At 29.5% G+C, this 25,575-nt stretch overlaps 13 protein-coding genes across 13 annotated transcripts; 6 read left to right on the top strand and 7 right to left on the bottom strand.

Annotated features, from left to right (window-relative positions):
- Positions 1-1,237: 1,237 nt before the first annotated feature.
- On the bottom strand, positions 1,238-1,998 carry T551_01754 (uncharacterized protein; the record flags this gene model as incomplete). Its single annotated transcript, XM_018374017.1, has 2 exons — positions 1,238-1,830; positions 1,884-1,998. 2 exons carry the CDS (start codon positions 1,996-1,998, stop codon positions 1,238-1,240), a joined length of 708 nt encoding a protein of 235 aa, XP_018229762.1.
- Positions 1,999-3,917: 1,919 nt separating this feature from the next.
- T551_01755 (uncharacterized protein) lies at positions 3,918-4,679 on the top strand (the record flags this gene model as incomplete). The annotated part of the gene is made up of 1 exon (XM_018374018.1): positions 3,918-4,679. The coding sequence occupies one exon, from the start codon at positions 3,918-3,920 to the stop codon at positions 4,677-4,679; it is 762 nt and encodes a 253-aa protein (XP_018229763.1).
- A 708-nt stretch (positions 4,680-5,387) lies between these two features.
- On the top strand, positions 5,388-6,227 carry T551_01756 (uncharacterized protein; the record flags this gene model as incomplete). The annotated part of the gene is made up of 1 exon (XM_018374019.1): positions 5,388-6,227. The coding sequence occupies one exon, from the start codon at positions 5,388-5,390 to the stop codon at positions 6,225-6,227; it is 840 nt and encodes a 279-aa protein (XP_018229764.1).
- A 182-nt stretch (positions 6,228-6,409) lies between these two features.
- T551_01757 (polynucleotide 5'-phosphatase) lies at positions 6,410-7,634 on the bottom strand (the record flags this gene model as incomplete). The annotated part of the gene is made up of 5 exons (XM_018374020.1): positions 6,410-6,580; positions 6,622-6,725; positions 6,769-7,063; positions 7,111-7,287; positions 7,335-7,634. The coding sequence occupies 5 exons, from the start codon at positions 7,632-7,634 to the stop codon at positions 6,410-6,412; spliced, it is 1,047 nt and encodes a 348-aa protein (XP_018229765.1).
- An 81-nt stretch (positions 7,635-7,715) lies between these two features.
- On the top strand, positions 7,716-11,225 carry T551_01758 (proteasome regulatory particle base subunit RPN2; the record flags this gene model as incomplete). Its single annotated transcript, XM_018374021.1, has 11 exons — positions 7,716-7,908; positions 7,966-8,083; positions 8,143-8,312; positions 8,362-8,495; positions 8,544-8,681; positions 8,725-8,862; positions 8,906-9,575; positions 9,619-10,532; positions 10,574-10,984; positions 11,027-11,102; positions 11,149-11,225. The coding sequence occupies 11 exons, from the start codon at positions 7,716-7,718 to the stop codon at positions 11,223-11,225; spliced, it is 3,039 nt and encodes a 1,012-aa protein (XP_018229766.1).
- A 636-nt stretch (positions 11,226-11,861) lies between these two features.
- Positions 11,862-12,583, bottom strand: T551_01759 (uncharacterized protein; the record flags this gene model as incomplete). Its single annotated transcript, XM_018374022.1, has 2 exons — positions 11,862-12,296; positions 12,431-12,583. 2 exons carry the CDS (start codon positions 12,581-12,583, stop codon positions 11,862-11,864), a joined length of 588 nt encoding a protein of 195 aa, XP_018229767.1.
- A 135-nt stretch (positions 12,584-12,718) lies between these two features.
- T551_01760 (uncharacterized protein) lies at positions 12,719-16,285 on the top strand (the record flags this gene model as incomplete). Its single annotated transcript, XM_018374023.1, has 10 exons — positions 12,719-12,758; positions 12,803-13,134; positions 13,183-13,291; positions 13,342-13,748; positions 13,800-14,651; positions 14,692-15,111; positions 15,155-15,405; positions 15,450-16,020; positions 16,065-16,135; positions 16,180-16,285. The coding sequence occupies 10 exons, from the start codon at positions 12,719-12,721 to the stop codon at positions 16,283-16,285; spliced, it is 3,159 nt and encodes a 1,052-aa protein (XP_018229768.1).
- Positions 16,286-16,807: 522 nt separating this feature from the next.
- T551_01761 (uncharacterized protein) lies at positions 16,808-17,966 on the bottom strand (the record flags this gene model as incomplete). Its single annotated transcript, XM_018374024.1, has 2 exons — positions 16,808-17,801; positions 17,854-17,966. 2 exons carry the CDS (start codon positions 17,964-17,966, stop codon positions 16,808-16,810), a joined length of 1,107 nt encoding a protein of 368 aa, XP_018229769.1.
- Positions 17,967-18,056: 90 nt separating this feature from the next.
- T551_01762 (uncharacterized protein) lies at positions 18,057-19,040 on the bottom strand (the record flags this gene model as incomplete). Its single annotated transcript, XM_018374025.1, has 1 exon — positions 18,057-19,040. One exon carries the CDS (start codon positions 19,038-19,040, stop codon positions 18,057-18,059), a length of 984 nt encoding a protein of 327 aa, XP_018229770.1.
- Positions 19,041-19,564: 524 nt separating this feature from the next.
- On the top strand, positions 19,565-20,575 carry T551_01763 (protoheme IX farnesyltransferase; the record flags this gene model as incomplete). Its single annotated transcript, XM_018374026.1, has 1 exon — positions 19,565-20,575. The coding sequence occupies one exon, from the start codon at positions 19,565-19,567 to the stop codon at positions 20,573-20,575; it is 1,011 nt and encodes a 336-aa protein (XP_018229771.1).
- Positions 20,576-20,632: 57 nt separating this feature from the next.
- T551_01764 (uncharacterized protein) lies at positions 20,633-21,861 on the bottom strand (the record flags this gene model as incomplete). The annotated part of the gene is made up of 6 exons (XM_018374027.1): positions 20,633-21,176; positions 21,219-21,322; positions 21,365-21,437; positions 21,481-21,568; positions 21,622-21,722; positions 21,767-21,861. 6 exons carry the CDS (start codon positions 21,859-21,861, stop codon positions 20,633-20,635), a joined length of 1,005 nt encoding a protein of 334 aa, XP_018229772.1.
- Positions 21,862-22,120: 259 nt separating this feature from the next.
- Positions 22,121-23,815, top strand: T551_01765 (diphthamide biosynthesis protein 2; the record flags this gene model as incomplete). Its single annotated transcript, XM_018374028.1, has 6 exons — positions 22,121-22,279; positions 22,322-22,434; positions 22,474-22,557; positions 22,604-22,743; positions 22,793-23,334; positions 23,381-23,815. 6 exons carry the CDS (start codon positions 22,121-22,123, stop codon positions 23,813-23,815), a joined length of 1,473 nt encoding a protein of 490 aa, XP_018229773.1.
- A 222-nt stretch (positions 23,816-24,037) lies between these two features.
- T551_01766 (uncharacterized protein) lies at positions 24,038-25,372 on the bottom strand (the record flags this gene model as incomplete). Its single annotated transcript, XM_018374029.1, has 3 exons — positions 24,038-24,612; positions 24,674-24,823; positions 24,940-25,372. The coding sequence occupies 3 exons, from the start codon at positions 25,370-25,372 to the stop codon at positions 24,038-24,040; spliced, it is 1,158 nt and encodes a 385-aa protein (XP_018229774.1).
- Between the last annotated feature and the right edge of the window lie 203 nt (positions 25,373-25,575).

Raw genomic sequence — 25,575 nt, forward strand, 5'->3', positions numbered from 1 at the left:
TAAAATAATAATTTTTAAATAAAAAATTTTTCTAGATTTTGAAAGATAATCTTTTATCAATATGGTTTATATTCTTATCTAATGTATTTACATAAATATATATTATACTTACAATTACTTTTATTGAATTATTTAAACATATTAATACTTTTTTTTTAAATTTTAATTTTATTGTAATTTATAATTCTCAATTTATTTATATTTGGATATTTATATAAATAAATATTATTTTTATAAAAATCAATTATGATATTTTAATACAATATATAAGAAATTTCAAATTTTAAATAATTTATAAGATTCTTTCTTTTAAGATATTTTTTTTTCAAAAAAAAAATCCATTTAATATAAAATATATAAATTCCGTTACTTATCCTCTAAATAATATTTACTTAATTAGAATTAATATTACAAAAAATATTAATTTTCAATATTTTTCTTTAATATATTCAAAATTTGCAAATTTTAAAAATCTAAATTTTATATATAAAAATATCTTAACTATTAAATATAATTCAATTTCATAGTTTTATAATCTTTTTTACTCTATTATAATTCTTATTTTGATTTTTTTATTCAAATTGTAAATTTCAATTTATAAAAATACCCTTTTTTATTCTAATATCTTATTTAAATCTTTTTTCTATTAGTTAAAAAAAATTGTTTATATATTTTAATAAATAAAACAATAATGCTAAAAAAATAAACAATAATAAATATTTCATACCATTTTTTCTACAATGGATCTTAATAAAATAAAATATACATTAAAAAATACAAGACATTAAATAATATCTAATATATTTCCTTAATTATTTTTCTACTATTTATATTATTTTATTTTTTATACTATTTTTTTTATTTTGTATAACAAATATAAATAATTATACTTTTTAAGTTCAGTATATGTTATCATACTCCAAAAATATATTTTTTTTAGTAATTTTTCTTCTTTAGAACATGTTTATTCCATATTAAACACACCAGTAAAATATTATTAAATAGAGATATTCTTAATATTTAAGCAGAAAGTTATATATGAATTAAAAGTCTGAAAGCAATCTCAGTATATATTAAATCATATTAAACCTAGTCTTTTTTTTAAAAAAAAAGAACAAAATATCTATAAATCTTTAATTAAAGATAACCTAAAATAATCTTTGAAAGCACATATCGCTTTTTCAAAAAATATTTCTTTTAATATTGTTATATTATTAATAATAAAATAAGACTCTAATTACAGATACCAAAGTCCCAATGCCAATAAAATATACCAACAAACATGAAAAAAAACCATAGTTAAAGTCCCCACTTTTAACGAATTCGCATCATTTGTAACAACTGAACAGTTTCCTTTCAAACATGAACTTTGAGTAGGCAGTTCAGTAGATTCAGAAGACAGAGTTTTACTCCGAGTAACACAAACAACAGTACATGTCGTCGCGAAATCTCCAGTCCTAGTAAAATCTGTTGATGTTGGGCTACTTGGTTTCTCTTCCGTTTTATCAACTGAACATTCGGATGTCTTTTTTTCATCTTGAATTGTAGAATGATAGTCAGGAATATCTTCATCTAATATTGTAGGCGAAGGCAATGTCTCATTCTTAACAGTTGGCTTTATTTCTTCAAGACAGGTTTCATCTGGTGCAGTAATATTTTTACAGACATCTGAGAAATATTTTGCTGAATCGAAACCTTCAGATGGCTTTGTTTGATAAACACATGAAAGAAACAAGTCCTTATGTTCTTGTTTACAAAGACATTGAATATCATATTTTCCACGACATAAAGAAGAAGTAAGTGAAGTTTGATAACATTTTTGTACAGAATCTATATTATTTAGATCAAAGATTCTCTGACAAAGTAAACACAAAATACCATACCTGATAATGAACTAAAGTTAAAGTAGTTTACGCAATTCTCTGATTCAGCTCCAAAGACACTTAAAATAATATTACTCCACAGAGCAAATATAAAAAAACGCAGCATAATAAACATCTAATTAAATATTCAGAATATTCTCCCTTAAATATGTCCTAATTAAAGAAATATATTCAAAATCCTTGATTCCAATTGAAATATAGACAGCATAAATCATAAACTTATCTTTTAATTAATGTATAAAAATAATTTTTATGCAGTTCGGGACAAATCGTAATTTAAAATAGCGTATTTCAAATAGAAATAATTTTATTAAATGTTAAATAAAAATGTAATATTATGTAGTTATTAGAAAATAAGTGTAGAATTTCAAAAAGTACTATAATCCAATTGAAATGGGAAAATAGATCAAATGAGTAAATGTATTTTTTTTCGTGATAAATTGATGTGGCTGGTAAATAGCATATTCTTTTTAGTATATAACAGAAAAATAGAATGATAACTAAAGTATATCATTCTTTCAAAGAAAAAAACTATGGATCAAATATATGAATAAAAAAATATGATGCGGATTTTTGCAGTATATAAATTATAAAATTAATAAAAAGGAAGTATGGTGATGCATTGAAGCAATATCCATGATTGCTATATAATATATATATTTCTTGGGATTTCTAGAGGGAGAAAAGGCTAATTAGAAAAAATATTAAGTAATATGTAAAAATATAAGAATAGTTTACTTTAAAAGAAAACTGTAGATAAAATCAATAAATTGATGCAAAATTTCTTTTATTTTTAAGCAAAAACAAGCAGTATATATAAAATAAGCGAGGAAAATAAATATGTTTATATGTAGCAAAAGAATCAGAAAAAACAAAAAATAATAAAAATATAACATTTAATAAAATAAATTTGCATATGTTTCATATAGAAAACAACATTTTAGTTATAAACCTGAAAATTTTGAAAATATGTCTTATAATACAAATGTTTTTCTGTAATTTAGCTTATTTGAATACATTTAATAATCTAAATCGCTGCAAAATTTGCCATTAATAATAAAAACTGAGAAATTTCTATTATTATAGATCTAAAATTAATAAAAATGTATTCTGTTAAATAAATATGTAATATTTTTTTGTGTATTCAGTAAAAATGAGTACTAAAAACACTCATTAAACATGAAGTCAACAATTTATAAAGATTCTTCAAATAAAAAGACAAGAAAAATAAAAATAAATATCAAATAATACGAATAAACATAAAAATATCATCAAAAACAAACAAAAAAAAAAGAAACGAATTAATCAACTAAAATATATAATTAAAAACAAAAAACAACATCTTTGCTCTTTATATATCCCGTTTTTAACCTTAATATTCAAAAATTGCATACATATTACGAATATTCAATCAATTGTCCCTGTTTTATATCAAGCCTTTTAAAAACAAGATAGTTTTAATAAAACAAAAAAATATACAACAAAATCAAATTATTCTTTAATATACATTTAAAAAATGCTTATATTACTTCTAAAAATGCATATATGCAGATATTACAAATTTTAAAAAAACATATAGATCTTTATCAATATATAAACTCCAACTTTAATATTAATAAAATGTATAAATAAGAGTAAAAAAAGCATAAAGCCACTATAAAAACATAAAAAACACCATTGTTTTCATTACAAAGAGAATTCAGTACTTAAAACTTTTATATAAACACGACATCTATATAATATCAAAAACACATCGTTATCTTTCTTCAACAAATTAATTAACTATAAAAAAAACTATAGCGCATACATCACACTATTAAGAAAGAATTGCACTTTTTGAAAGCAAAAAACACCTCTAATTACATTTAACAACCATTTGGTTAAATAAAAAACCAATTTTATATATAATTAAAACACACTACAAATCAAACACTATATAAATACAATTTCAAAAGGGGATCGAGTTAAAAAAACCAAAAAAAACAAACCAATTCTTAAGAACAAAAAAATAAAATAGCATATATTGCAGGCATAATGCATTTTAACACTATAATATTCACTGTTTTGGCTTTATTAAACTTAATCTCTGCTAGATTTCATGTTCTTTCACCATTAGTAGATAGTGTTTGGACATATGGAGGAAAACATACTGTAGAATGGAGAGTCAAAGATCCAGATCATTATGGGTATTCGTCTGTCAGCGTTTTTCTCGTATGCTTGCATGATAGGTCTACTCGTGTAGTCTTTGATATAGCAAGTAATCTCAGCGTTTCTTCTTCTTCATATGAATTCCGTGTTCCACAAGTTTCTGATTGTGAACACTATTTAGTTAAATTTGTTGCTGGCAATAGTTGTGGTGTAAATAGTGCCTTTTTCTCTTCTTCATTTTTTATTACACATGATGGGAAACCTCATAAAACACTTCTTACACTATGCGATACAGATAAAACAGTGCCTCCGAAGGAAAAACCAGCTACGGAATCAAAACCAAAACCGACTAAGCCTGCTGAAACAAAAACTCAAACGAGTAGTTCATCCAAACTTCCACCGCCATCCAGTCAGCAAGGGCCCGTGCCATCAGATGGTTCTCAAACATTTACAGTTCCTAAACCTACTCCTACAGCCACTCAAGAACCTAAGAAACCAGATACACCTTCAACTAAACCAAAAGATTCTTCCAGTCCATCTGCAGGTAAAGACAAGAAACCAGATGATATTGAAAACAATGGTTCTATTATTACTTACAAATTCTTTGGAATTATTCTTGGGACTATTGTCGCATTCATTTGTTCATAAAAAACAATTTTATAAAAATTATCCAGAATATACTAAATATAACATATTGGAATTCATTATATTTAAACAGTTTTGCTTTTACCAAGTCATTCATTAATACGCACTCTTAATCATTCTTAATCGCTATAGTTGCTTTAATCATTATTATTTACAATACTCAGGCTAGAATATTTTTTTATGAACCATTTAGTTTAAAAACTCAACCATTCATATAGTTATAAATAATTTATCTTTGAATCTACACACCTATTAAGTTAGATTAAAAACTAGTCGACTTAATAAATTTAAATAAGTTTAATGCAGTTATCGAATAATAAATATTTTAGTATTTAATATCCAAAAACTTAGCACATAACCCATAAATTAAGAATATAAATAAAGGCCTTTGTATTAAGCAAAGATAATTATTTCAAACCATTTAAAAGTATTCCCCATTACTTATGAATTCATAATTAAAATGAAAACTTTCGGTAAACTTTTAATAAAAAAGAAAATTATATATTTTAATATTTAAGATAATTCAATGGTACTTTTTTAAAATAATCATTAAATTTCAAAGAAGGTAACAAAGTATTCATATATTAATATTTTTTCAGTAAAAATCTATTTTTAAACAAATAAAATAATAAAGTATCAGCCAAATTTTAATATATCTAAACAAAAATAAAAAGTATAAGTAAAGGTTATATTTTAAATAAAGAAAACAATATGAATTCTTTTGAAAATTATTCATCTTCAGCTTCATTAGTAGATGATAAAGAAGAACATTCAGAATCATCTATCGATTCAACAATTCAATCATTTTCACAGCAATTAGTTCATAAATCAAATAAAACAGGACAATCATGGGCAGTAGGTTCTCTTGAGAAAGAAATTTCAGAATATTCTCATATTTTAAAAGTACTTAACACAGAAAAAGCTCATAATTTGTCTCTACATCTTTATTCTAGTTTTAAATTGCGTAAAGAAGAAACAGAGGGCCAGCATAAGCCCTTAATTAGAAAAAGATGGACAGCATGGCCTCTTCTTCCTGATCAATTCAACTTAAATGAATTCTCAAAAACATCAATAAAATTATTAACAGATGAACTAGAAGCATGTATTTTTCGAATTGCTACAAAAAAAATTCGTAATCATAATTTAGAACCTACATCAGAAGATGAATTGCCACCAAACATTATTCATTATATACTTAAAATTGTTCTTTCACGGATCGATAAACTTCTTTCTGCTCTTTTACATTTGCGAAATATTCAAGGCTCAAATAGTTCAAAATCAAGATTACGCCTTTTACGATGGGATAATGTTTTAGGATGTGCATCAATTGCATCAGCATTCCCTTTTAAAGATATTATGAATACAACTAATATATGTTCTTCTCTTTTTTCAGAAAATATTTCATGGAATGCTATAGAAACCCCTTTGGACCTTGAAAATACTCAATATTTAAGAAAAAAAGGCTGGGATGTGCTCTCTGAAATTCCTAGTTATAGCAAATCCAGAAAAAAGTCAAGAAAAATTAACGACTTAAAAAAATATTTTCCCTAAATTAAGAATATACTATATTGCATGAAATAATTAATCTACGGATGTATAATATATTTGTAAAATTTGGAATTCAAAAGCATTATCATTAAACAATTTTGATATAACAAACTGTCTAATAAACAAGGCTAAATAAATGACTGATAGCAGTTATTCTATGCAAAAAAAACTTTTCATATCATTCATTAATGAATATTGGTAATATTTTGTCTAACTAATATACGTACATTATCCACAAATAAGCGCACAATATTTTCAAAATCATTAGGTCGTCCATGGCTTGCAGCATCTCCATGTTTTTTTATTTCATCAATATTTAATAACTCTACCTCTAATTCATGTGTTTTGGGGCCATTCTAAAAATATTACTTTTGAATGTATATATCAAAGAAAATACCTCAGAAACAACTTGCGTTAAATCAATCTGACAATATTGATGTACATAGCTTAGTCTATCTTTATCTCTTTCCATAATAAGAACACCCAATGGTTGCGATTCAACTAAAAGTTTAAGTAAAATTCAAAGATATAAATTATTATTAACCGGGAGTTTCAGTATTTATACTAATTCTCCAATCAAACAGTGTTTTTGGACTAAATATATTTAAACTTGCAACTCTTGTTTTAATCAATCGTGATATCACTTGACCTGTCTTCTTTTCTGTAGTAACTCGAATTCTGTTCTGAAAATCATGGTTTAATGATACATTACTGTAAAATCTGTCTATTTCCTTTGTATGTTTATATTTCATTGGTGTTCTAGGCCGTCCGTCCTTAATCTTTGTCTGAGATTTCTCAAATGACGAATTTAAAAAACGATTAAAATATTTATGTTGAGACTATACAAAATCAATCCGCATAAATACATTTATACCCTTCTACAAACCTCTGTCATATTTGATTCAAATTTAATCTTTAATTCATTATTATCAATAACTAAGTATCCACAATCAACAATATCTTTCAAAAAAGAACATACATTCATACTTGTTTCCGTTAAAACAGGCAATCTAAGCCTCTCCCTTGTCATAAGATCTACAATTTGGCCTATTTTAACCTCAATCTAATGACAACATATTAAAAAACCAAAAAACACCCCAAAAAGCCCACTTCAATATATTTAAGTGATTCCAAAACACATTTGTGGAATATGAAGTCAGAAATCACACGGGTAAGCTCATCATAAGGCACATAATTCAAAAAACTCGGTTCTAAAGTAAGTTTCGGCATTAATATGTGTGTATTTGATATTGGTTTCAGAAACGATTGATTCACAGTATTTAATGAGTTCTGAGTACTCATATTACATGCATCCATTACATAAATAGGCGGTGTCTTTAAACGACGTTTTTTACACATATTTTCATCGCTCAACTCAGACAAATCTTGAGCTGCTATATATACAGTCATATCAGCTTATTAAAAACTAAAAAAACACACAAAACCTACAAGAATCTATACATTCAGAAGAAATTGATATGTTGCTTTTGTATGTCTGCAAACAATTTGTTTTTTCTTCATCCATTAGAAATAACACAATCAGTATTAAAAGCGTACGTTGATCTACGAACGGCACAAACTGCACGCACATTATACGCTGTAGAAAAGAGAAAAAATACAGAAAAAAACAAAAAATTAGAGGCTCAAAAACGATTTAAAGCAATGCTAGGAATCCATTCAGTTGGTACGTTTTTTTTTTTTTTTTAAAACGGCAGAATAGAAGCTAATATTGAGTCTTAAGGAGGAATACTTTCATTGCTTGATGAAAAAGAAACGAGCCTACAAATACACGCGTTAAAGAACCTAAAAGAACTAGTAGATCAGTTCTGGCATGAAATTGCAGATGAAATATCGAAAATGTGAGATTGTTTGATTAATTTTAAGTTTTAAAACAAAAAGAAATTGATAAAGAAATTAGTGAAACGCTTTATGAAGATGAAACGTTTCCTCAACGCCAATTAGCAGCACTTGTTGCTTCAAAGGTGTATTATCATTTAGGGGAATACACGGAATCGGCAACGTTTGCTTTGGGTGCGGGAGAATGGTTTGATCTTTCATCATCATCAGAATATGTTGAAACAATTATTTGTAATCTATTTGTGACAAAGATATTTATATGAATTTCTAATTTATTTAGCAAAATTCATTGATACATATATTGAAAAGAATTTTCAAAAATACGAAGATCCTAATGTTGAAATAGATCCAAGATTAATAATAGTTGTGGAGAAGATGTTTAAAAAATATCTAGAGAATAAGCAATGGAAACAGGTACTAGTAAATTGTTTTATATTTTTTATAACCTTTGTATTTTATCAGGTTCTTGGGATTACATTAGAAGCTCGAAGACTTGATATCATTGAAGATATTATGAACAAAAACGAGGATGGATCTTTAAAAAATTATCTTCTGGATGTTGGAATAAGCCTTATACAAAATTTAGACTTCAGAAATAAAGTACGCTTTTTCAAAAAAATAAAAAACATATTTATTATATTAGGTTTTAAGTCTTTTACTTAACTTATTTTTAAAAGAAAAGCAACCTGATTATTTTTCTGTAATCAAGTGTGTTGTTCATTTAGGCGATAGCCATATTGCAGCAAAAATTCTGCAAAATCTTACTTTAAAAAATGATGAGGTTATTTTTATTTTTTAATTATGCAATAATTGACTATTCGCAGAAGAGTTTACTTATTGCATATCAAATAGCATTTGATTTGAATAGTTATGCTACACAAGAATTTTTACAAAAAGTTTCTCAAAATCTTGAACAGTTATTAGCAGAATCAAAAAATGAACAAAATACTGCAAACATGGATCTAGAAAATCTCATTATTTCAAGAATCAAATCCATTCTTGGAGGGGAAGAATCCGTTAAGCTTTATATGAAATTTCTATCTCAAAACAATCGTGCTGATAATCAAATACTAGTAAAGACAAAAGATTCCCTTGATGCTAGAAACTCCATTTTTCACTGTGCTGTTACATTTTCAGTAGCATTTATGAATGCAGGAACAACATCAGATAAATTTTTTAGGCAAAATCTTGATTGGTTATCTAAAGCAATTAATTGGTCAAAATTTAGTGCTACAGCAGCTTTGGGTGTAATTCATCGAGGTGATTTATCACAAGGGATGTCTCTTCTAGCACCATATCTTCCACAAGAAGGCGTATCAGGTTCTCCATACTCCGAAGGGGGATCATTATTTGCTTTAGGTCTTATTCATGCCAATCATGGAAAATCTGTACTTGATTTTCTAAGAAATCAACTAAGAAGTACTCAAGTGGAAACTATTCAACATGGCGCTGCTTTAGGATTAGGTGTTGCTGGAATGGCTACAGGAAATGAAGGTATGTTGTTTCGAAACAGATAATTATATAATAATTGTTATAGAAATATACGAAGACCTTAAAAATGTATTATTTACTGATAGCGCTGTAGCAGGAGAGGCTGCTGGATTAGCAATGGGACTTGTGATGCTTGGAACAGCATCTCCTAAAGCTATTGATGAGATGCTGCAATATGCTCATGAAACACAACATAAAAAAATAATTCGTGGTCTTGCTCTTGGAATTGCAATGCTTATGTACGCTAAAGAAGAAACAGCAGATGTACTTATTGATCAACTTTGCTCAGATTTAGATCCTATTTTACGCTATGGAGGTATTTATACTATTGCAATGGCTTATTGTGGAACAGAAAACAATAAAGCCATTAAAAGACTACTTCATACTGCTGTTAGTGATGTTAATGATGATGTTAGAAGAGCATCAGTTATTTCACTTGGTTTTATTTTACTAAGAAATTCTTTTACTTTACCAAGAATGATAGAATTATTAAGCGAAAGTTATAACCCTCATGTAAGATATGGAGCAGGGCTTGCACTTGGAATCGCGTGTGCTGGAAGTGCTATGCCTGATGCTCTTGATCTTTTAGAACCATTATCAAAAGATCCATCTGACTTTGTTCGTCAAAGTGCTCATATATCTACAGCCATGATATTAATACAACATAACGACCAATCAAATCCAAGAGTTGCTAGTTTTAGAAAACAACTTGAAAAAATTATTTCTGATAAACATGAAGATGCTATGGCTAAATTTGGAGCAGCACTTGCACAGGGGATATTAGATGCTGGAGGAAGGAATGTTACTATAGGTTTACAATCTATTACTGGTAGTTTAAATATGGTAGCTATTGTAAGCACTGCAATTTTTACCCAATTTTGGTATTGGTTTCCTTTGACACATTTTCTTTCTCTTTCTTTTACTCCCACAGCATTGATAGGTTTAAATAAAGATCTAAAGGTAACTTTTGTTTAATATTAAATATGAAGTTAATTTAATAGGTCCCAAAATTTAAATTCATATCAAATGCAAAACCAAGCTTGTTTGCTTACCCTCCAGAAACTAAAAAAGAAACAGATAAAGGCCCAGGAAAAGTTGCTACAGCAGTATTATCAACAACAGCTAAAGCTCAAGCCAGAGCCAAAAAAACAGAAAAGGAAAAGTTAATTAAGGAAAATGAAGAAGATACTATGCAAATGGATACTAATTTTCATGATACAATAGAATCTATACCAGAAAACATGAATATTGATGAAGTAAAAGAAAGTCCAAATGAAACTATCAAAGAAAAAAATATAGTAAAAGAAGACGAACCCCAATTTGAAATATTGCAAAATATGAGTAGAGTGACCTTTTCCCAATTTAAATATATTTCATTTAAAGATGATTCACGTTATATACCTGTGAAAAAAGTAACTACTTTAAATTAAATATTTCTTTCTAACATAATACAGCCTACTGGTGGAATATTGATGATGATGGATAAATGTCCTAATACGCCGGAATCTTTTATTGATTCAGATTTTGAAGGTTTAGTCATATTTTATATTTAATATATAATTTTAATTTTAATTAGAAAAATCAGATAAAGAACAAAAAGAATTAGAAGCAGAGCCACCAGAGCCTTTTGAATATAAAGGATTTACTGACTAATAATTCAATAATATACAGCAATAATATTCTTTGTATCATATTCATTTTTCAATATGTCTCTTTTTTGATAATATAATCATATCATTTAAATATAGTTGACATTTTGTTAAATTTTAATAAAATAAGAGCAAAATAGTGAATGTTTGATTTATTTTTTCTCTAAAACATACATATACTAAAATAGAATAAAACAAAATATTTTATATACACATAAAATTAAATACGAAGTAAAAATTAAATCATTTAATAAAAAAGAAATAAATATAACTACCAAACATTCATTAATTAATAATTAATAATTAATATTTATTTTAGTTCATCTTTAAATATTTTTTTATAACTATACAAAATTCAACTATATTCTTTAAATATCATTAATATAGCTTTTATATAAACAATATCATAAAATAACACTAAATAATTAAAAAAATATTAAACCATTTTTTACTTTTTCCTTATTAACAATTTAATTTTTAAACCTCAATTTCTACAAAGCTAAGAATTGTAATACATCAACAAATTTCCTATCAAATAAATAACATTTCATACAAATTACTTAACCATGATGTAAAATTACTATTCAGAGAAAGAATTCTTTAAAATACCAAATATAAAAATGCAAAAAAAAGAACATTTTTAAACAAAAACATATGCTGACTTCCACTTAAAAATATTTTTCAAATAAATAAAAAGTAATATAACAATACTTGACGCATATCCTGCATATCCACCTATAACAATAGGAATAGGCCATTTTTGCCATATCCTATCCCAATCAAGAGGAATAGGTATTGCACCTAACCATGCACCAATAAATGTACTATAAAAACCTACTGTTAACTTAAGATTCTGCAAAACTTGTAGATCAAGCTCAAAAGAAAGAAGTTCAGCATACTTTTCTGTATCCATTCCAAAAACACATATTAAAGGCAAAATCCCCAGAGTAGTCAAATGCAAAGCACATAGTGCTGTCTCCCAAATATAATCTAGAACAGGTGCACCATAAAAAATAATAAAAATATGTACCAAAAAACATCCAAATACAAAATAAAGAATGGCAGTAAAAATATTCTTTAAAACTAAGAAAATTATTTCACAAATTAAAAGTATACCTTTATATATATATATAAAAGATATTTATGTGTAAAAAAAACACGAAAAAACATATAAATGTTCAAAAAATTTCCAATAAATAAAAAACGTACAATTTGCAGCAACAAAACTAATATAAATAGAGGTCCCATCAAAGTTTTTATCGTCTGTGTCAGAAAAAGATCAAATTTTAAATAAAGAAAAAACAATGGCATTGTAGAATGAAAAATATCGTATATTTCAAGTAAATTTTTAGCAGTAAACATGTTTTTATTTATTAATCAGAACAATGATATCTTTCTCTAATATCGTAAGGTGACAATAGACCGTTCATCAACAAAATATTGAAAAACAATTTTTTCAATATATACACTGAAGAAATAACATAAATACAAAATATAATGGAACAATCATTAGAAGGGGATGTTCCTTCATTAAATGGTTTTTTTTTTTTTTATTTAATGAAAAATAGTTTAAATATTTAGGTAAAAATGAAAAACAAGAAATAATTGAAGAAATTAAAGAAAAAGAGAAAAATGAAGACAAAAAAGACAATGAAGACAAACAATCAAACACTCATGATCCAGTAGAAAACGAAGAACAAGAAAAAAATGAAAAAAAACAAGAAAAAACTAATGAAAAAAAAGTACAAGAAACAGAAAAAAATCAAGATAATGAAATAGAAAAAGAAGATGATGATGAAGATGATGAAGATGATGAGGAGGATGAGGAGGATGAGGAAGATGAGGAAGATGAGGAAGATGATGACCAGGAAGAAGAAGACGAAGATGAAATAGAAGACTATGTTTCTGAAAAGGTATAAATGGTTTCTTTCATAAGAATAATATATTAAACACTTAAAAAGAGACCTAAAAAGCGGAGAAAAGAAAGACGTAACCAGTTCCTTGATGTTGAAGCTGAAGTAGAAGAGGATGAGGAAGAAGAAGAGGATGATGATGATCTTGGAAGAGAAGGTTAATTTGATTATTTATAAACGTAAAATCTATGTTAACAGGATGAAAAGGTTTTATTGCAGAGGAGATGGAGGAATTAGATTCAGACCATATTTTACAGCAGGATGATCGAAAACATAGGGACCTTGATAGACAACTTCAAAAAATTGAAGATGCAGATGCAGAGCGTCTTGCCGAAGAATATCGAGAAAAATATGGACGTTTATCTTCAAGGTTTTATCGTGGAGATACAGAAGTTGTCCCACAAAGATTACTTTTGCCATCTGTTAATGATCCAAATTTGTGGGCTGTAAGATGTAAACCTGGTAGAGAAAAAGACGTCATTTATAAATTGATGCGCAAAACAATTGATCTTCAACACTCAGAAACTCCGGTAGAAATTATATCTGTATTTCAGAGAGACGGAATAGAAGGATATATTTATGTGGAAGCAAAAAAGCAAGCACATATTATTCATGTAAGATTTTTACAGATATTTGCATAAAAACATATATTAATATATATATAGGCGTGTAAAGACATCGTTAGTATCTATACAAGTCGTATTATTCTTGTTCCTGTTAAAGAAATGCCTGATTTACTTAAAATTAAAAAGGAAACTTTAAAATTAATTCCAGGAGCCTACGTGCGTATTAAGCGTGGAAAATATACAGGTGATCTTGCGCAAATAGATAACATATCAGAAAATGGAATGTCTGCAAGAGTAAAAATTATACCAAGGTTGGACTATTCTACTAAAGATAAAGGATCTACTTTTGTTGGGCTTGATACTAAAAAGAGATACCATAATGGATTTTCTACAGTGTCTAGACCACCACAATGTTTTTTTAGTGAAAAAGAAGCAGCAAAATCATCTGGAAATAAAAGTCTTACAAAACGTGGAGCAAAAAGTTATATATTTAATAATGATGAATATGAAAATGGTTATTTAATGAAAGATATAAAATTAACGGGACTAGTAATAGAGGGAGTTAATCCAACATTAGAAGAAATAACAAAATTTAATTCTGGGCTTGAAGATAACCATAATTTTGATTTAACATCTCTTGCACAAAGTATAAAAACATCTAATGTAACGTCAGTATTTCAACCAGGGGATCATGTTGAAGTTTTAGAAGGAGAGCAGGCTGGTGTTCATGGAATTGTAGAAGCTATAAATAATGAAATTATTACATTTTATTCAGAGCATGAAGGTTTAAAAGGTGAAAGAATCGAAATTTCCTCAAAGGGTCTTAAAAAGAGATTCAAACAAGGTGACAATATAAAAGTAGTCAATGGAAAATACAAGGGAGATACAGGCATGGTTATATGCGTAAAAGACGATCAGGTCGTTCTTTTAAGTGATTTTTCCATGACAGAGGTTAGTTTCATTTTTATTATTGTTCACTTTTAATTATTAGATAACTGTATTTTCTAAAGATATTTCAGAGGCAACGCAGTCAACAGGAACTAATGTTGCTTCTAATGAATATAATCTTCATGATTTAGTACAACTAGATGCTAATACAGTAGCTTGTATCATAAAAATGGAAGGAAATTTATTTCGGGTTTTAGATCAAAATGGTCTTTCTAGAACAATTCTTCCAAGTCAAATATCAATGAAACATCAATCAAAAAATTCGGTTTCAACAGATAAAAACGGACTAGAAATTCATGTAGGCGATACTGTAAGAGACATCGATGATAGAAATAAACCGTGGACTGTTATACACATTATTCATCAATATGCTTTTTTATATGATCGAGAAGTTAATGAAAATAATGGTGTTTTCGTTACAAAAACAAAAAATCTTGCTACTATTACAGCAAAAGGAGGCCGTGTAAGCATATTCTTATTGTATTAAACACAATATAACTTTATAGATTACTTCTAGTGGTCCAGATTTAAATAGAATGAATCCTGCATTACAACGACCGACAATAAGTTCAATACACTCTATTCCTCGCTTTTCAGGTAGAGATAAAGCTATAGGAGAAACTGTACATATATGCTTGGGCCCATATAAAGGTTTAGTTGGTATTGTAAAAGATACTACAGAAACATCTGCTCGCGTAGAGCTACATTCAACTCAAAAAACAATAACAATAGATAAAAATAAACTCGGGTTTAAGAAGTAAGCAATAAAAAATATTAAATATTTATATTAAAATGATATAGTCGTTATACAGGGAAAATGATGTCATATTTTGAATTTATTACATCTAAAGGTGGACGTAACAATAAATTTGATACTCAAAACAGTAGTTTGGCATATAATCAATCTAGATCTAATATTCCTGTATGGGCACAATCTTCTAAAAATAAAATTGCACCATGGGTTAATTCAGGTTCAGCAACTCCCTCGTGGGCTAATACTGGTATGCAAACACCTGCATGGTCAAATTCAGGTTCCAAAACGCCAATATGGTCAACTACATCTTCTCAAACGCCTGCATATAATAGAGCAAGAACACCTGCGTATAGCGGATCAAAAACTCCTGCGTATAGCGGATCAAAAACACCTGCAGCTTCTGGATCAGCAACACCTGGTTATGAATCATCGGTATGGAATACTGGAAGTAAAACACCAGGTTATAGTTCAATGACACCAGCGTATATTGGTTCCAATATTCGTTGGACAGAAGAAGACGCACGTCGTCTTGGTTTTACAGGTTTAACCGCACCATGGGAAAATGTAAGTCATATAAATACACCAGGCTTTAGTGTTAATACGTCTGAAAAAAAACATGTAAGAATATAATATTATTACTTGGAATGCCACTAATAAAATAGGAGGATATATCAGAAATACCATCATATATATCAAAAGAATGGTCAGCATCTAATTTTAATGAAAATACCACGTAAGTTTCACAATTTAATTAATATTCATCTTATATTTTCATAGTTTTAAAGATTCATCTAAACCTAAGTCTCAAATACGTGATACAACTACAGAAACAAATGAAGATTATGAGCCTGCTAGTCCAGCATATGCCCCTCCAAGTCCATAATAAATAAACTTCCTTAAAAATATAAGATATTTTTATTAAAAAATATTTCAAATAATATATTGGAAATATTATATCAATTTCTTTATTTAATGGTATGCTAACAAATAAATTGTTCAGTTTTCAATAGTAAAATGGAAATTGCAAATATTTTGAAAAATTAAAAAGTTAAATCAAAAATCTTAATTTTAAAATTTGTCTATTTTGATTAAAGATAACATTGAATCAAAAATAAGTCATAATTTTATACAAAAATCAAATAAACTTACAAGTGTACAAATTTAAAAAATACTTACAAATATTGGAAATTTATAAAGTAATTGAATAATTAACAAAAGAAATTAACATTAATTTTATGAACATGTCTAAAATGCTATTTAAATACACTTGAATTATCTATTAATAACAAAAACCGAGTTACTATATTATTCACTAGAATAGCCCAAAAATTATTACAAAACAGCTCAACAAAAACATCTTTAACATTAAAACTCAACAAATTACTCCTAAAATCAACTGTCTAGATCATACTTTATCCTCTGTTGAAAGAATCACTCTTCTTGTTCGATTCAAAGCCTCTATTTCATATCCAATTGCAATATATAATAAATTCAAATGCTGGTTATTTACAATTCTTGTTAAATCTCTAAGCCTTAAAAGCCCTTTGTCGATAATATTTATTATTTCTGAGACCTTACAACTACCTTTTTTTGTACATTCATAAACATTTTGCTCAAGAGACTGTAAAAAAATAATCGTGCTACACCATAACTTTGATCCCTCTGATAATGCAGTATATTCAGAATGAATAAGCTTAATATCGTCGTTAATAAGAGATAATTCGGTTTCCCACATTTCGCGTAAAGCGTCTCGTGATTTCTCTTGATTTGAATGTGGTATTAACTTCTTAAATTGTTCAATAAACCTTGTTTCATCTGCACTAATTTCAGCCAAACGAGATTTTTCTTTTGAGAAACGCGTTCCAAAAGAATTATGAAGCTCCTCGATATGATTCAAGATATTTTTCAAATCATTTTTTTTCTCTGCTAATTTAATTTCTGTTTCATTGATTTCCTGTGCCAATTTATCTTTTTTCTGAACTAATGAAGAAATCAATTTAAAATTCTCGTCAGATTTCTCTTTTTCACGAATATACATAGACAAATATTGTTGCTCATTTTTCCATTGATCTAATTTTTCAAGTCCTTCAGTTTTAAATTTCAGTTGCTTATTCAAACATTGATGAATCGCATTCTGAACATCCTTAAGAGCTATCATTGTCTTTAAGATGTCTGTTCTGATTGTATTCACGTTTCCTTTACGAAAAAACAATGCTCTTGAATGTGCATAAACTAAATGCTGTATTCGCTGCTGAAGAGGTAAAATAGACTGCTTTAACTGCATAATATCACGAGAATCAATACAAATAGCCTTAGGAGAAGGTGTAGAAGGAAAACAAAGAGATGTTAACGTCTGCAAAACTTCTTTATTAACAGTTCCATCATTTTGTATATTTTCCCTGAAAAAACGTCAAAAAAGTGCCATTAAAAGCGGAATTTTTGCTGATATACTTCAAAAAAAGAGCTTTGAACGGCTGAAACAAAGATTCCTCGTCAATTTCAAGAGATCTTATATGTTTTTCTTCTCTCCATGGCTTTACTGCAGATGATACGTCAAGGCTCATCGTCGATAACGCGAATAAACTGCACAAACAGATAAGCAAAAATGAAAAAATAAAATAATAAATAAATAGATAAATAGTGAAATAAATAGATTATTCTTCGTCCTTAAAATCTATTGGCATTGGCGGAAACCCCATAGCAGAAACATGATCGTAAGATTTATAATTGAGTGAAGATGCGGGTACAGAAGTAGAAGCTGTTATAGACATTTGAGAAGTAACAGGAGAATAAGTAGAAATATGTCTGGAAACACCTTGATTGAATGTTTCCTTTATATTTTTTGAATGAACCGAAGCCTCTGGGACCGAAAATACAGATAATTCGTGATCATTAGGAAAAAAACTCGAAAGTGACTGATAAAGTTGTGCTGTAGTATCTTCAGGAGAAATTGAAGTGTTTTGAGAAGAATAAGTTGTAGATGTTTGAGACGGAGACAAAACATTATTGATAAGTGAGGAAAAAAGAGTAGTAATAATCTTAAGAAAATTAGAATTAGTAGAAAATGAAATAAGTGCTGAGCGCAATGAAAAAGGAACCGTATCGTTGAACAAAGTAAGATTTTGAGACAAATTTTCAAGAAAAGTCTGTGAAAACTCAACAGCATTAAATCCACTGTTATCAATATTATGATTCGAAAAAGTCATATTATGGCTAGAAGACGCAGTCATGGAAGATTCAAGAGAACGCTTGCGCTCCCTATCCTTACGTTTCATTTGACGCTTTAAAAACTCTGCTTCAATCCATTCTGACTTAGCAAGAGATTGTTCTTTCCCATAAAGTTTGTGTGCACGTTTATTGACCCGGCAGCGAAGATCATTGTCCTTATTCCGATCTTCATTCGCCTGACGCCAACGTTTCTTACGTTCCCTGTTTTCCTGACGGATTTTGTCTGTCAAACTGCCCTTTTGAACACTCAAAAGCGGATCTAAATCTGCTGATGTACTTGGCTTCAAAAACCCTTTTTTTTCATCATATTTCACCGCTCCAGAAACATCCTCAGTAATACAAAGAACTTCAGAAGAAATATGTGATTCAGAAGGTAAAGAATTCTGAGATTGAGACACTTTTTTAGCCATTTTTTTCTAAAAAAAACTTTAACTTTAATTCCAGTTTTATTTCTGCAACCAAAAAACAGATTTTCGCGAAAAAAAACACAAACAGGTACTATGCAGAAAGGAGAATCTGTTTATAAGCTTTTCTAGAGATATCTAATCTTTTTTCCTCTATTTAGCAAACTTTTTTGTCTTTTGTCGTTAGTATGACGTTAAAGATTAATTAAACGATAGAGCTTCACGATACCACACGATCACAATACGACAATTATAAGAACAGTGACGACATTGGCAATAATAAGAACCGCTATTTGCAATATTAATAGGATAAAACTTTATGAATTTCATGTTTCAGAAGCTTTTCAGTAAGTATTTTTATAAATAATGAGAAACTGATGGAGAAAAGGACATGTTGCGCTTTTGAACGGTGTAATATTTATATATACAGAGAAAAAAGGCTTTTTAGTAGAGATTTAAGCTTTTTTTATGCTTTCAGATCGAAAAAATATACAAAATCAGTATTTAACAGGGTTTTTAATACATATGGGATGTCATTTAGTACGCTGTCGGCAGAAAACTTGTCAAAAAACATAAAAAAAAGTTATTTTCAGCACAGAAAGATTCAAAGCTATGTTCCTGTTCCAGCTAGACCTTCTATTTCTACGTTTATAGAGTTGACAAAGCCCCGTTTGACATTTCTTGTAGTGCTTTCGGCAATGTCGTCATATGCACTTGCACCGTTTCCATCAGCCTCTATGTCAACACTTATTTTTCTTACATTTGGGACAACATTATGTTCTTCTTCAGCAAATGCTTTTAATATGTTAATTGAATCAGCATTTGATGCACAAATGTCTCGAACACGTTCTCGTCCGCTTGTTCGTGGTATTATTTCACTTCCAACTGTTTTTTCATTTGTATGTGTAACAGGTTTTCTTGGAATTTTTTTTCTTGCATGGGGTGTTAATGGAACAACGGCACTTTTGGGTATTACAAATATTTTCCTCTATGCAGGAGTTTATACACCGCTTAAACGTATCTCTATCATAAATACATGGGTAGGCGCTATAGTTGGGGCACTACCTCCTCTTATGGGGTGGTCAGCGAGTTCTAATGGAGACCTTTTTAGTCATTTAGGTGGATGGGTCCTTGCAGGCATTCTTTATGCATGGCAGTTTCCTCATTTTAATTCTCTTTCATGGAACATTCGTCAGGAATACGCACGTGCAGGCTATCATATGACGTGTATTATAAATCCAAGTCTCAATGCACGAGTATCTTTACGATATAGTCTTTTATGTTTTCTTCTTTGCTGGGCATTGCCTGTCACCGGCCTGGTGGATTCCTTCTACTTTTTTGATAGCAGTGTTATAAATATGTTTATGACAGTCTACGCATGGAAATTCTATCGGCATCAAAACGAGAAAAATGCTCGAGAATTATTTTTTGCGAGCCTTATTCATCTTCCTTGCATTTTTTTACTTGCATTAATTCACAAAATAGTCATGATATGGCCCAAAAAAGAAAATAAAATCCAATGTAAAAATTCCATACCATAGTAATTATTATTAATCATATGTTTTCAAACTCATTCAATATTATGTTACATTTACACATTATGTTAAATTGGAAAAAAAAGACGTCTGATTATCTAGTATATTTTTTTTATGTTTTAATGATTTATTCGCTGTATCATCACATGTTTCATGATTTTCCCAGCCATCAACGCCCCAATTCACCTTCCAAGCATTTATTTCTCGGTCTTCTCCACTTAGTATCCATTTAGCATCATATGTCTTTGCCAACACATCAACACCTGTTTTTTGATGCCCAATAATTCCCATTTGCCGATTGGGATGAATGTTTAAAAGCTGTATGACACCATTACTCCCACCTACGATAATTGTATCATCATTCCATGAAATCATGCTATCGACGCTTAATACACTCTTCTTTTTATACAATAAAATCTGGTCCGCGTATTTATCCCATTCTCCTTTATTAAATATTTTCACCGTTCCTGAGGCCGTTCCTATACATATCTTTGGATTTTTTGACTGAGATTTAACCAAACATGATGATAAAAAATCATCTTCATTCTCTGAAACCGCCAAAAGCTTCCATAAGCGAAAATCATGTGCCGATAATGTTCCATCTCCACTTTTTATATCAACCAATTTTAAAATACACCGTCTTGCTCACCTTGTAGATACTAAAATTCTATTGTCCAAAGACAAGAAAGATGAAATAAAATCATTGTGCACTTTTCCTTCTTTTATACACGCACCCGTTCTTGAATCCCACATCTAAGATAATCAATTAAACCCTTTTCTTTTTCTTCTGCCTACTTTTATATATCCATTGTCATCTCCTGTAGCAAGCATCATTTTAGACATAAATCCGACAACATTGATCGCATCTCTACTCTTCTTTTAGACTTGTCTACACTTAATACTCTTTTTACTCATGTGCTTCCCGTTTTTTCCATATAACTTGCCCTGTTTCACTACTTGCACATTTAATTACGCCATCTGCTCCAACTGAAACAAGTTCTATACACAAATATCCCAATAAACTCGTTCAAATCACAATCTATACCTCCTACCTAAACCATCTGCACTATATTTCAGATCCCGGCATGCTTTTCTGTGTCTTCGTGTATGCCATACTCTTTCATACTTTTTCAAATCCCCTTCATACCGATAACTATCTTATAATTCATTCTTGTCTTCTTCTAACCACTGATCTACCTTGAAACTCGTCCTGTCAATGTACCTACAGCAAAAACTGATACTGATGGGTGTGTTTCAATTGAAAAAACTTCTGAATCTACTTCAATCCCCATTAAACATAGAAGAACTAATCATATAATTAAAATATATCAAAATATACCAAAATATACCAAAATATACCAAAATATACCTTCTACAACCCAATCCACTTGTATATTATGTATATTACATATATATTACGTATATATCTGTCGTTTAAAGCCAAAAACTGACAATATCAAGAATTATTTACGTTAACACTGATAATGATAAAGTGAAGATGTAACTGCAAAAAAATATAAAATATTAAATAATGTTAAGCAATGCCAAATAATGAATAAAGAAGCACTTTTCTTCAGCAGCAAAGAAAAAGAACTAATTGAAAGACCTTTACAGAGCACTAAAAGCCACAAAAACAATAATATATCTTTTGATGAGGTTTATGAGATTGCAGATACTCAGGAGTTTATCTTAAGAGGAAAATTTCAGCGAGTATAGATATAGAAAAAAAGGAGGAAAGGCTTATAAAAACAGGTTGCTCTTCAGTTTCCAGACGAATTACTAGGAGATGCAAGTGAGGTTTCAGTACGGCTGAGTAGAGATGTTCCAGCAGCGTTTTTTATTCTTGGAGATACATCATATGGAAGGTATAGAGGAAAGTTTTGTAATTAGAGGAAAAATGAAAGAAATAGCTGTTGTGTAGATGAAATTACAGCAGAACATGTTAATGCAGACTGTCTTATTCATTATGGACATGCGTGTTTAAGCCCGTAGGCGTATGAGGAATAATGGGGAAAAAAAAGCTAATTAAGGAAGAATAGAGCGGTTGCCGGTGAAATATGTATTTGGAAGACAAGATCTAGAAATAGAAAAGTGTTTGGAGGCATTTGAAACGATATACCAGCAAGAAAGTTGGGTTATTTTAACAGGAGAACAATATTATGCAAATGCACTAGGTAAACAGGATATACAGAGCGTTTATACAAAGTAAATTAAAGAATACAGATAAAATATTGTCTGAATTGTTATCTCGTGGGTACAGTCAAGTGGTTCGAAATGAGGAGGAATACAGTAAAGAATATATGGCAAAAGTAATAAACGAGGATATTGTAGAAGCAAGGAGTTCAGGAAAACAGCTGGCAGCTATATATAAGGATTTTTCAGTGTTTTATGTTGGAAAAGAATCTCCTGCACTTACAACATTTGCAATGACATGTCATTTACATGTTGCATCATTTTATTCATATGATCCAGTGGAACATAAGGTTATTCATCAATCACCGGATACCGATGCACGATTACGTCGCCGATACATGGTGGTTCAGAAAGCAAGAGATGCATCTGTGATTGGAATTGTAGTTGGGACGTTAGGTGTTTCAAGATACCTTGAAGTGATACAGCATATGAGGAAAATGATTAAAGAAGCAGGGAGAAAAAGTTATATGTTTGTTATAGGAAAATTGAATCCAGAAAAGTTAGCGAATTTTGCAGAAATCGAATTATTTGTATTAGTGAGTTGTCCAGAAAATTCATTAATAGAATCGAAGGTTTATCTTTTTTATAAAAAACGTATTTGTTCTGATCGAAATAAAGGACTTTTACCGCCCCGTAACAACACCATATGAGCTTTATCTTGCACTTTCATCTAGTATTTGGGACAAAAAATGGATTACAGATTTTTCAAGCATACTTTCTTTAAAACCAGAAGAAAACAACTCTTTAAATGAAAAAAACGAACCACATTTTTCTTTAGTAACAGGTCGTCTTATGCAGCCGTCGATTGTAAAAGAAGAACAAGTACAGATAAAGGAGGAGTCTTCACTGTGCAATAGTCAAGATGTAATAAAATCAAGTGAACATAGACAGCTATCAGTCATCCATCGTGTTCACAGTGTATCCGCAGATTTCCATAAAAACGAAAGAAATTGGCATGGTTTGTCAAAAATCAAAGCACAAACTCAAGCAGCTCCACTTGAGATTGGCAAAAGTGGAATTGCATGTCAATATCAAAATGAACATGAGCATTAAACAATGTCTCATATTTTCAATTAGCAACATAAACCACGATTTAATTATGATTCTAAAAACAACAATATTAGTACAATAAACATTTTAACAAATGAATAATCAATAAATTAATAAACCAGTAACAAATCAATCACTATTTTAGCGATAAAACATATCACAATAAAACAAAAATCTGTATTTACAATTCGTTTTCAAATCATACTTATATTCTAATTCGGCTCCCTAACTACTGTTTTTCGTCATTTTCTCACGAATGCTCACACTGCTCAGTTTCAAACCAGATCTTTCTTCGATATCAGGAATCACGTTAATACAAAATAAATCTAGTGGTTTCATATTCCTACGCACACGCTCCTCATTTACCATCTCTCCACCTTTTCTTGTCTCTTCTGATACTACAATTGCTTCAATGTCTTTATCAATTATCGTTGCACCATAGACATCATAAATCGGCTTCACCGAACACACAAGTCTTTTATTTATAATGCTAAAAAAGGATTGTACATTCTTTATCCTATTCTCAATTGGCTCAATCCATTCCTTGTATTTCTTTGTCTCTAGCATTTTTTCCGCTTTTTTTATTAGCAACACTAAATATGCACAACTAGCACACAGATCATTTTTACAAATATATCCTTTTTTCTCCTTTCCATTCATATTTTCTACTTTTTTCCTACTATTCTGTGTGTTATACTTCTTACCTGATACTCCACACATCACCCTCTCATTACTGATCCATGCCGACATCGTCAGCAGCACTTTGTGTCCCGCATGGAGATGATCAAATGTGCCCCCAACTAAACATATTTAGCACAAACCCCCCTGTTTATCATGTCTTCTCTCCAATCCTCCCCTTACCTGCCACTTTTTTGTATCTTTGCACCTTTTCCTTTGCTTCCTGCTCTACTCCTGTCACGTGACCCAAAGCAGAAGTCACGTGATCATCCTGTTTGCAGCTGATCAGATGAATACATGTTTGCAGCCTTTCCGGGACAAATTGTACATCATCTGTATCCTGTTAGTTGAGCGACAAATATACACGTGCCTCTCGGATGCATTGTAGTCCTGTGCAGATCCCTGCAGCAGCCGGAGTCACGTGAAAGTCACGTGACAAACAAACAGACCTTCACAAAGAATATAAATATCAGCCCACTTGTATGGCTGATCAAACAAGGAATAACCACACCAATTGGCAATAATAACGAATATCTGAGGCGCCTTTGGGTAAAAAAAGGACCTGCTTTTCTCTGAAGAAGCGTATAAAACATGTAGTAACTGGTGCACCTGAGAAAAAGAAGCATCAGGAGATAAATCAAGTATATAGACAAATAAAGCAGAAGCGTTGACAGAAGAACTAGAAGTTTCTTTTAGTGCAGAATCCACTGTATTTTTTGTATTTTTTGTTTTATCTTTTATACACGCATCAAAAATAAAGCTACAACGTGCAGGATCAACAGCAACAGCACTCGACGCAGTGGCAGACAAACAATCAGAAAAACCAGCAGTTTGGGCTGCTTTAACGCGAAAAAGAAGAGCTGATACAGAAGAAAAGAACATATCTTCCGAAATGAAACAGGTGCAGTGAGTTTTAGTCAAGTTTAAGCAGAAAATTAAAAAAAAACCGAGTAAAAATTGTAAAAAAGAATTGAACAAGTCTAGAAAGAAATTAAGAGAAAAAAGACTTAATACGGGGTATTTAGTGTAAAATAGACCTTATAAAACTGTTGATAAGGACCCAAGAAGTATTTTTAGAGATTTTT

This window comes from Pneumocystis jirovecii, assembly GCF_001477535.1.
Source record: "Pneumocystis jirovecii RU7 chromosome Unknown supercont1.7, whole genome shotgun sequence".
In the NCBI taxonomy this organism is placed as follows: Eukaryota; Fungi; Ascomycota; class Pneumocystomycetes; order Pneumocystales; family Pneumocystaceae; genus Pneumocystis; species Pneumocystis jirovecii.